General features: G+C 47.4%; 1 protein-coding gene across 1 annotated transcript; it reads left to right on the plus strand.

Annotated features, from left to right (window-relative positions):
• Positions 1-300: 300 nt before the first annotated feature.
• Positions 301-10,046, plus strand: LOC104271182 (enhancer of mRNA-decapping protein 4-like; the record flags this gene model as incomplete). Its single annotated transcript, XM_009865780.1, has 11 exons — positions 301-457; positions 1,727-1,838; positions 3,560-3,659; positions 5,096-5,285; positions 6,108-6,255; positions 6,782-6,886; positions 7,774-7,883; positions 8,022-8,105; positions 8,654-8,749; positions 9,311-9,413; positions 9,870-10,046. Coding segments are annotated over 11 exons (1,382 nt in total), but the record flags the coding sequence as incomplete, so codon positions are not given.
• Positions 10,047-11,288: the final 1,242 nt, after the last annotated feature.

Genomic DNA, 11,288 nt, shown 5'->3' on the forward strand with positions numbered 1-11,288 from the left:
CTATTTGCTCCTTAGACCCTTGTACTTATTTGTTTTGTGTTTGTGGGTTTTTTCTGATCTGCTGGGATTGCCTGTGTGAGATAAGAGCTGTGACTTGACTCGTTTGTGTGGAGTTAAGTTTCTTATGTGGGATGTCTCTTGCACATCCGTTTTGGACAAGAATGCTTTTCCCAACCAATTTGGTGTATTCTACCTGACGGAGCAGCAGAACCTGACGAAAACCATCCGGCGGCGGCGTATTTGACGCGGCGCTGTTGCTTTTAAATGGCTGTTTGCACAGTTGGTCCTGCTTTTCCTTAGGTTCGGTGAATGAGAACCAGAGACCGTCGAATTCCTACAACGGAGACCTCAATGGACTGCTGGTGCCTGATCCCATCGTGGCCGGAGATGGACCTTCTTTGGCTAAGCCGGTGCATCGCAGCGTTTCTTTGGGAGCCTTGCAGGAGAAGCAAGTCATGTAAGTTCTGTCAGAAAAATAAAAATGGCTGAGAGTGCATAGAAATCGGTTAAAAATTCGTTCTAGTGAGCGTGGACAAGTATGTGGGGAATCTGATAGTGAATTTTTTACGTTGAGTTCAGGTGACAGTCATGAGTCTGTGCTGTTGGTCAGAGCTTTTGCAAGGCTGACGTGTTGAGCCGCCTGTCCTCGCTGCTCAGGGACTAAAGGATGTCGGCAGAACTTTTTAGAGAGAAGGGGAACAGGACTGATCGCAGGATGGGCGTTGCAAGTCAGAGTGGAAATAAATTAGCAAGGCTCTGGGTGAAACTTAGCGTTCTCATGTAGATCTCGAGCTGGAACTCCTTCTGGGACCTAAGTTACCCTGTGGGGTAACTTGCACCAGTGTGCAGGTAGACTTTGTGCTTGCCTAAGTGTTTCTCTCCACATAACTTAGAGCAAGAGGAATGATCCTGAGCTAGATTCATACCTTACTCAGTGCTGAGCTCTTGCTTTGCTGATTGACGGGGTTAAACGGAACGACACGGACACCAACAAAAGAGTAGGCTTCTTTTACTATCTGTTTCAAGGTATTACAAAAATAAGGCAAGGCGTTTAGTTAAAAAGATAAGCTTATTACACTCCAGTGTTAAGCAGCAAAGAGAATAAGCAGGGGGATGCCCCGAATCATTACAACATAAGGTTAACGATAGTGATTAAGAAAGATACGTCACAGGTTGCCCTGATACTTCACCATCCTCCAGATCTGCAGGTGCTGGGGAGCGCCGCTTGCAGCGAGGATTTGGAGCACCTCTCCCAGCGACTGGGAAGTCCTACGCAGTGCGTCCGCTCGTAGGGGCGGTGTCCAGAGTCGCTGCAAGAGGGTTCAGCTTTTAGGTAGCTTAATAAAAACATTTTGAAACTTCACGTGCGGAAACATCTGGTGCCACCCTCCCTGCTGAGTTCCACCCAAAGCCTGGCCAGGGCTCGAGGCGTTTCTCTACCTATTTTGACTTTCCAGATATTTAGTTTAGAATTTCTCTGTCTATTCTGGCTTTAACCACATATTTCTCAACAAGGCTGGATGCCCAGTGTCACAACTTTGCAACGCGGCTATAAATAAAGAAAATGAGTTCTGCTTTTTATCATTACACAGTAAGCGTTGCAGCAAAGCTTTCAGAGATTGACATTAAAAAAACCCAACAAAACCTCTCTATTTTTATATATATATTCATATTCTTCCTGTGAGCCCTGTCTGATTTTCCACCCCCGTTTTGTTTTTCTGAAAAGCTGCCTGTCCGGTGACGACAGCTCCACTTGCGTAGTGATATCGGCAAAAAACGTGGAGATAGTGGCCAGCAGTGATTCCAGCATCACCAGTAAGGCAAGAGGGAGTAACAAGGTAAGGAGCAAGAGAAACCGTGCTTCTCTCTCTTTTTATTAGTCACATCAACTCATGTTTGAGTATTTTAAACAGAAGTTACTATCTTCTTTCGCATGTTACAGGAGTGTATAGCTAGGTAGAAGTTTGTCAAAGAGTTTAACAAGGGGGGGGAAAAAATTGGAGCTGAGTGTTCCTGTTATTCCAGAGTCCGGCCAAATTACCCTCTAATTTTCAGGAATAAGTCTGTGATTGAAGCTGTAGGCTCCTGGGAAAGCCCTTCACACACAAGCAGAAAAGCTGATTATTTCTTCAGTGGAAGGTCTTTGCTACAAAAGGAGGCTTGCTCGATAGTTTGCTCGCCTCGACCCAGCTGAGGGTTCCTCCCAGCCAGCCAGAGCTGCAGAAGAGCCCATATGAGCTTAGAACTCGAGCTGTAGCGCTAAGACATGCTCAGAACAAATGCTAGAAGTTGGGAGAGAGAACTCTGGTCTTGATCCTCTCGGCCCTTTTCTGTATTGCTTCATTTTGTTCCCTAATCTGCGGTGAGTTAAGGGACCACAGGGATAGTAAACAAATACCGTACCATGGTATCACTGTTTTTCATAGCTAATGCTGAAGATACTGGTGGAAGGGAGGATCACTGCCATAATTTCCATAGTATTTCTTAATTCTTTTCTCACAGAGACAATGCTTATCGAATAAGTCTAGGACTCTTGAGTTTCTAGGAAAGCAGTGTTAATACAAAAAATCAAATGCCCACGCAGCAAATCTGTTTCTCTATTACAAAAAAAAGGTTTCCAGGAGCTGGGAATGCAGAAATGTTGCTGATAAACAGTGAAAGGCTGCTTTGTTGTAGTGGCAGGGTAGAAGCGTCGTTCTGCAGCACGACAAATTTGGTGAGCTGCGTCCCTCCTTGCGCTGGAAGGAGATGCTCATCACCCTCCAGAGCTCTGGATGTTCACAGAACGTTCAGAGTTGGAAGGAGCCTCTGGAGATCACCCAGTCCAACCCCCCTGCCAGAGCAGGGTCACTCAGGGCAGCCCCACAGGAACACGTCCAGGCGGGTTGGAAAGTCTCCAGAGCAGGAGACTCCACACCCTCTCTAGTTCAAGTCCCTTCATCATCCTCGTAGCTCTCCGGAGAGCTACGAGGATGATGAAGGGAGTAGGTCCCAAGGAGACTCCACACCCTCTCTGGGCAGCCTGGGCCAGGGCTCCGGCACCCGCACAGGGAAAAAGTATTTCCTTATGTTTAGGCTGAACTTCTTGTTTTCTAGTTTGTGGCCACTGGCCCTTGTCCTGTCACTGGACACCACTGGGAAGAGCCTGACCCCATCTTCCTGACACCCACCCTTTCGAAATTTATAAGCTCTGATGAGATCCCCCCTCAGCCTCCTCCAGGCTAGAGAGTCCCAGCTCTCTCAGCCTTCCCTCATGTGCGAGATGCTCCGAGTCCCCTCAGCTTCCTGGTGGCCCTGCACTGGGCTCAACCCAGTAGCTTCTTGACTTCTTGAACTGGGGAGCCCAGAACTGGGCAGAGAATTCCAGGTGAGGCCTCAGCAGGGCAGAGCAGAGCGGGACCTCCCTCGTCCTGCCGGCCACGCTCAATGTCCCTCACGATGCCATCAGCTTTCTTGGCCACGAGGACACTTTGCTGACTCACGGTCGTCTTGTAGTCCACAGGACCCCCAGGTACTTCTCTGCACATTTCTCATGTTTTGTTTTCTTTCTCCTGAGCAGGTGAAAATACAACCGGTTGCTAGATACGACTGGGAGCAGAAATACTATTATGGCAATCTGATAGCTGTTTCGAACTCTTACCTGGCTTATGCCATTAGAGGTGAGACTTCTTGTTTTGGGTAGAATTTGTATTCTTTTGCTCTGTGTCTGTCTAAAAGAGGCAAATTTTGCAGGAGAAGGTAACTGGCAGTAATTGAAACGCATCTTGCGATGACCGGGTCAGGGCGCTGTTGTGGTGGGGATACAAGTGAAGCCGGAGCTCCAGGGTGGGGAGGAGTTGGTCATGTAGGAGAGTTTCCCCTGAGAAAGCAAGCTTTTCTGAAATGAAAAATAAAAGAAAGGGAAGGACTTGGTGGGGATGGAGGAAAAAATGAAGGCTTGCCTTGGTTTCACTGGACAGCAAGCTGATGTTCAGATTACTCCTCTAATTAAATGTTTCTGCAGCCAGGAAGCTTCTCTGTAGCCGAGAGCAGAAGCAGCCCCGTGGTAATTAGAGCAGATCAGCGTTTGCGATGGATTTGCTTGCAAAAATTTAGAGTTGAGTTTAAGGCTAAATTTAGAGGAGCCAGGGAGCACTGCGTTTTGCAGTAGGAAGGAAGAAAAAGCAGAGTGACGCAGGGACGGGTTGTTTCACAAGTCTGTAGTTTCTCTTTCTGCTCTTGTAGAAGTACGCAGTGTTTGGGGCTCCAACAGCCCCAAAACAGAAGACAGAGAAGACATTTCTTAGTTCTAGCATCTTTTATGAAAGGTACTGCTCTGCTTCTGTGGAATTTTTCCCTAGCCGAGGTTATTTTAGAGCAGCTTTAGGGTGCCTCACCCTTTTTTTTGAGAAGCGTTAAAGCTTTCGAGCTGTAATACTACAGGAAGCTGAGTGGTTTGCTAGCGCTGGCTTGGGAATCGAGAAGTGGAAGCAGTGTGATGAGCTCCGCAAGTCTGCCAGCGTTACAGTGATGCGTGTCTGAAAAGGGGAAGCTGGAAACTTTGCTCGGTATGTTCATGCTCTAAAGCAAGTTCTTTTCAGCGCACCAGCCAAAAAGCAGTGTTTTTCGCCAGGTGAATATCGATGCTTTTTACATTCCCCTTACAGAGAGCTTCCTGCCTCTCAGCGACCCCTCCAAGCAGTGATAAATTGCGATTAAAATGAATTCCTTGTCACTGGAGGTCGGGGCTGGAGGTTTGGTAGCTTTATCATGAGCTCAGGAGGCCTCTTTTGTGAGGATAACCCCCGGAATTGAGAGAAATCAACTCTTAAGTAGAGCAACTTTGGGGTGATCAAGAAACAGAAGAGGTGGGGAAGTCAGCTTGCCCCAGGTAAAGCCCTTCTTTGCTGCCTGCCCAACCTGCTGTGACAAAGCTGATGACCAATATTTGTGAGTCCTGTTTCTTGAAAGGGCTTCTTAACGTGGTACCTATCGATAGGGCTTGAGGGTGTGCTGCCAGCCCTGTCTGGTGGCAAGATGGGCACTGAAAACGAAAAGGACCCTGTGGGGAAACCGCGCGGGTAAACGTTAACTTCTCCCTCTGTCTTCTCGGCAGCTGCCAGCAATGGCTCGGCGATGGTGCGAGTGCTGAGCGTCAGCACAGCGGAGCGGACCTTGCTGAAGGGATTCACGGGCGGCGTGGCAGACCTGGCTTTCGCTCACCTCAACTCCAACCAGCTGGCGTGCCTGGATGAGGCTGGCAACCTTTTCGTCTGGCGCCTGGCCATGGATAAAGAAAAAATCCAGTATCTTGTGAAAAAAGCCGTCAGTCTGATGGGTAGATGCGGATGCCACCTCCAAATTGCGGGTTGGTTTTGTAGCCTTTCCAGAACAGCGGCTTGCATGGCAAAGTCAATAGTTCTGCCTCTTCCAAACCAGTCAAGCTGTGCCCGTGTTGAGCACGGTCGTTACTTGAAATTACGCATCAGATTCTGGGAGGGACGCCTCCCTGCTCCTTCTGGTCCAGGCAGAAGAAGCCGGTGAGAAATGTCAGTGTCTGCTGGCTGGCCTTACGCAGGGCAGCAACACCTCAGCCACCTCACTGTTTGTTTTTTTTTACTCAACGTTTCTCTTGTTCTAACTCTTTTCCTCCGTCACTTTTCTGGGGAAGAGGATGTAATACTTCCTTCCCACTCAGTATTTTCCTTCCAAACCCACCTCTTGTGGTGGTCCTGAAATTTATTTTCAATGTTTGATTCGTTGCCCTAAGTATTTTCCTTTTATCTGCTGGGAGTGACGACTCGGTGCATTTGGGAAGCGCGTCCGTCTGTGGAATGCATCGTCTTAGGTTGGGGCTTCTTAAATTTTAATTACATGCTATCGTTTCAAAATCGGCTGGAGCACAGGTGGTTGTAACTCTTGAGAGTCTATTAAATTTTGTAGGCTTAACCTCTTCTGACAGGGAAGAAATGCCAGCTTGTCTGCTTTCTTGGCAGAATCCTTTCACCTGGTTTCTTTTTCAATTGGTGATCCCTAAAAATCTGGAGGTTTAGCAGTATTTGATGGAGGCTCTTGCTGAGTGTTAGGAGTGCAGCCAGACCGTTACGTTCCTTAACCCCGGTGATCAGAGAGGAGATCTTGGTTAACATCAAGCGGCCTGACAACACCCCGCTGAACACCTCTCGAAGAATCATCTGGTGTCCTTTCATCCCGGATGATAATGAGGAGAGCGGTGAAGAGGGAAGTCAGACGTTGGCCTTGTTGCATGAGGACAGGGTAAGAAAACCCTATTTTTGGAAATATCCCATATTTTCATTAGAGGGAGGGAATCTACCAAAGGAAAGAGTTGCTATGGTTCAAGATTTAAAGGCTCCTGTCTAGGCCGTGTTGGGGATCCTCCCATAGTATGAGATGTGAGATTCCTCTCTTCCGAGGCAAGGTCATATTGATCTTACTCTGGGCCTCAGGAGGCTGGAGAGGGATAACTTCTCGCCATCAAATAGCGAGGATCGCTAGAAACGACGTGGAGGGCCAGAGGCACCGCTCGTCTCTTCAGGCTGAGCCAGTACCTAGCAGAGGGGACTTGGTGAGCAGCAACTGCCCAGAGCAGCTCCCTCTGCTTACGGCCGAGTGCCAGGAAAGCATCCAACGGCCAAATCGGGTGGAACTGGGAAGGGTTTTGTCACGTACTTGCTGTTGGGCTGGGATGTCGGGGTATAAAGTAAGAACATAAGAAATTCTCTGCTGGAGCGGGCTGGTTGTTGCAGAAATAAACCCATGTGCTTCCGTGTTTGTTTTCCAGGCAGAGGTGTGGGATTTGGACATCATCCGGACAAACAACAGCTCCTGGCCGGTGGAAGTGCCCAGCATCAAAGAAGGCTTCATTGTAGTGAAAGGCCACAGCACGGTAGAAACCTCCTTTGGTTTTTTTTTTACCACCGTTGCGTAGGTTATCACTGCAGATTGCTTAGTTTTGCTTCGAGTTATAGTGTCTGAGGACAGTTGGCTGTCAAAAAACCACAAGGATTTCTTACCCAGCCACACTATCGCCCACAACCAGAGCTGGTGAGTAACCTCTGGTTAAAGAGCTGAAGTGAGCGTGCAGTCATTTGCTTTAAAAATGGCTCTGGAAAAAACTTCCGCTGTATTTCCAAGGGCCTCTTCGATAACCTGGGCTGTATTTCGACTATTTTGTCGTATTTCCTGGTAAATGGAACGTTTAATGCTGCTGTGGCTTACTGCTGGATGAAAAGGGGGAAAATTGGGCCTGATGTCGTCTTTACCCCTCTGTGATTTCCCTCATGAGTATAATTCTGTCTATAAATACAGTGGACCAGGATTGCACCTGAATATCTAATAGGTGATATTTAAAATATAAGAGAAGTGACTAGAAAGAGTCTTAGTTTCACTTCCTGAACAGGATGATGACAAAGTAATTGTATCCCTTTGATGAAACAGTAACGATTGTGAAAAGCCTGAAGATCCCCAAACAAAAATGAGCTCTGTTCGTAACACGAGTAACAGTGGGAATGGTAGCAGCCCAAGCCATTGTACTTGAATTTGCTGTCTGGAAAATGTGATTGTTAATTATTGTGAGCAAAAAAAAAAAAGAAAAAGGCCCATCAGTTCTTCTGTGAAGGGTTAAGCTGGTGATGTGCCTCTCAGAAATCGCTCTGATCTCCTGTCCTATCACTGTTAGTCAAATTCTTGTTTGGAGCGAGTCCTCTTTCTCCCCAGAGAGCTGTAAAAATGACTTTTCTACGTCTTTTTTTTTTTTTTCTCCCTCCTCTGTAGTGCCTGAGCGAGGGAGCGCTTTCTCCAGATGGAACCGTGTTGGCCACAGCAAGCCACGACGGTTTCGTCAAGTTCTGGCAGATCTATATTGAGGGGCAAGACGAGCCAAGGTAATTAGAAAAGCAAGGACCTTGGAACAGAGAGCGGCATTTTCTCTGTGAGAGTTTCCTTGTTACGGTATCGCCTGCAGTGGTCATTCTCAGGACGTTACAGAGATAGAGAGTGAGTCTTTTCTGATTCTTCCTTAGGTGTCTTCACGAGTGGAAGCCCCACGATGGCAGGCCTCTTTCCTGCCTGCTCTTCTGTGACAACCATAAAAAACAAGATCCAGAGTAAGTCCCCAATCCTGTCCTTGGAGTATCAAAGTTTAGCAGTGTCTTCTAACTCCATTTTTAGAGGATTCCTTGCAACTGCATTGTACCTGTAAAATGGCTTTGTGGCAGGAGCAAGTCCTATCCTCTTTGCAGGCAGGTTTCTAGCAATGGAGAAATAAATAAGTCTCTGGAACGCAGCCTAAAGTGACCTTAATTCTAATGTCAGCTCCCTGAAAGCAGTGAAAATTCTAAATTGACAAGTCCTATCAGGTTTGTTCTATGGTCACTTTTAACCAGACTGTTACTCCCTCACATTTCTGCTGCAGTTGATTAAAAAATAGCTTTTTCAATTTTTTTTTTTACTCTTTCTGCTCTCAGTTGTGGCCTTAAGGTTCTTAAGAGCTATATTGACTTCTAACTGTCTTAAAAGCAGAGATTTTCTGGGACCTCTAAGACCCTGCTGGGCACAGTCAGCTGTGGGCAGCTAGTGAGGAACTTTCCTGTGAAGTGCCATTGTGGAAAGGACAGACCTTCCTTAAGACGACTGAATTCTGTTGTGCCCGCAGGGTTCCCTTCTGGAGATTTCTCATCACGGGAGCGGATCAGAACAGAGAGCTCAAGATGTGGTGCACCGTGTCTTGGACCTGTCTGCAAACCATCCGGTAGGTGTCCATATGCTGCCTCCCCTCTGGGGTTGGATTTAGTTTGAGCAGCAGATCGTAACAAACCTCTGGATTTCTAGATACACTGAACTTCGCAAAGGTGATCCTTGGTCTCCAAGGAATCTAATCTAGCATGAATTTTGGAGACTCTACCTTAGCTTGATCAGATTTGCCACCAGGACTGGCAAGGCTAGGGTGGTTGATGTTTTTCTATGATCTCCTTGGTGTTACCTGTCATCTGCACTTTGGTCTGTAGAGCGTAGACATGAGGAGAGGCATTCCAAATTGCATCTTTTGTTTCAGTACATTCAGAATCCGTAAGGTGATCCTATCGTGTGATCTCACTGCTGGTCTCTCAGCTGAAGCCAGCACTGATCTCCGCAGCGACGCTTTTTTTCTAATGGGTGTTTGTACTGTAATACAGCTATAAACTCTTTAAGATTTTTATATTTGTTAGTATTAGTTTTTTAACTAACGCAGTTTCATAGGAGTCTTTCTGGTTGTGCTAATCCACCTTGCTTTCTGCACTCCCCCCCTTCCACCTCTTTTTTGTGGATCTAGCTTTTCTCCTGACATCTTCAGCTCCATGAGTATTCTTCCCAGCCTGAAAGTTTGCCTGGACCTCTCGGCTGAATATCTGATACTGAGCGACGTGCAGAGGAAAGTAGGTGGTTCGTTTTATTGCTGGCTGTGTGGGTAACGGTAACAAAAGGAGAACTGGTTGTGTGTGTGACTGATTCTGCTGCCTACGTCTAGGGTTTGCTCGTTAATAGCTAAAAGTACAGATTCGGGCCTCAGCTCTTTCACCATAAGATGACAAATGGTAACAATTCAGCTGAATAATCCTGAGGAGCCTTAAGAATTACTTCTCACCTTAAAGTAAAGCTCTTATTTGGAGGAATCTGTGTCTGGCACAGTAGGATTGAGTTTCTGATCAGTGTTCCCTCGGGTAGTAGTGTGCTTGTTGTGGATCCCTTGGTTGTTTCTTTTTAACTTTAAATGTCCTGGGCTTTATTCCTCCTGTTATTCCCGTTGTTCCAAATCTCATTCAGGCTTGGTAGTCCACATGCAAGTCTGCGTGCTCTGCTCTGAAAGCCCACCAATTTTCTGATTCTTCCAGGTCTTGTATGTGATGGAGCTGATGCAGAACCAGGAGGAGGGCAAAGCTTACTTCAGCTCCATCTCGGAGTTCCTCCTTACCCACCCAGTCCTAAGCTTTGGCATCCAAGCAGTGAGCCGCTGCCGGTTAAGGCACACGGAAGTGCTCCCGGCAGAAGAGGAGAATGACAACTTGAGTGTAGGTAGGTGACCAGGAGAATTTACCTGCTGTGTGATCAGGATGTCTTTCACAGAATCACAGAATGTTCAGGGTTGGAAGGGACCTCAAAAGATCATCCAGTCCAACCCCCCTGGCGGAGCAGGATCACCCAGAGTAGGTCACACAGGAATGTGTCCAGGTGGATTTCTCATGAAAGGCTGACCCTCTTCTTCTATTAGTCTGGATGAAATACTGTGCAGCTAGATTGCTCTGGAGAAATAAAAGCCTCTGGAAGTCTCTGGTTCAACCTGATGCTAGAAACAGCACTGTTGCTGCTAGTAGATTAGATCACCTCGTGGGTTTCTCGTGAAAGGCTGACTCTCTTCTGTTAGTCTGGATGAAATACATACTGTGCAGCTAGATTGCTCTGGAGAAATAAGAGCCTCTGGAAGTCTCTGGTTCCACCTGATGCTAGAAACAGCACTGTTGCTGCTAGTAGATTAGGTCACCTCTGGCTTCATCTGGTTGTGTGTGAAGGCCCCCAAACATGATGCTTCTGACTCTGGTGCCCTGTCTTAAAGAAAATGTATTCCTGGTATCCAACCTGAACCTCCCAACCTAGGCTGTAGCCGTTGCCCCTTACCACACAGAAACTCCGCTTAGCTGTTTCTCTCATTAAGAAAGCATCCCGGCACTGAAGCGAGCACAAGCGACTCTTTGGTTAAGGTACAAGATTAGCTACTCGATACCTGAGCTATGATGCTTTTGCGACGGATCGGTTGTTGACCCCGGCAGGACACGGGGGACGGTGCAGGGCTGAGTCCCTCGCCAGCACGGTTTGGTGCAGACTCGCAGGAGCACGAGCATTCCCGGCAGAACTGGCGGGACGGGTTTCTGTGACTGCTCCTCTGAGTAAACTGTGTGTAGTGTGACATCGGAGGTGTGAGCACGTGGTCTGAGAAACCAGTTGGTTGCTTCTGAATCACACTGCCTGAGCTGTGACAGATGTGAGGACAGTACGCAGTCTTGGTTGAAGAAGGCGGAGTTGTTCTCTGTCGTGCCAAGCTACAAAGCTATTCGTAACAGAAATGAAAGAGGAACGCTCTTTTAGAGGAGACACGCATAAGATTTTCTTCTTTGGCTGTTACTACAATGAATATGTTAGTGAATCCTGCGGAGAACTGTCCCATGGAGGCATCCCTTGATCACTGCCTCACTTCAGCTCTTGCCTTGCTCCTGATCTCCTATCGTGGAGTTGTTCAGTCTGCAGAAAAGAAGGCT

The sequence above is a fragment of the Apaloderma vittatum genome, unplaced genomic scaffold, assembly GCF_000703405.1.
Source record: "Apaloderma vittatum isolate BGI_N311 unplaced genomic scaffold, ASM70340v1 scaffold10593, whole genome shotgun sequence".
NCBI classification, from domain to species: domain Eukaryota; kingdom Metazoa; phylum Chordata; class Aves; order Trogoniformes; family Trogonidae; genus Apaloderma; species Apaloderma vittatum.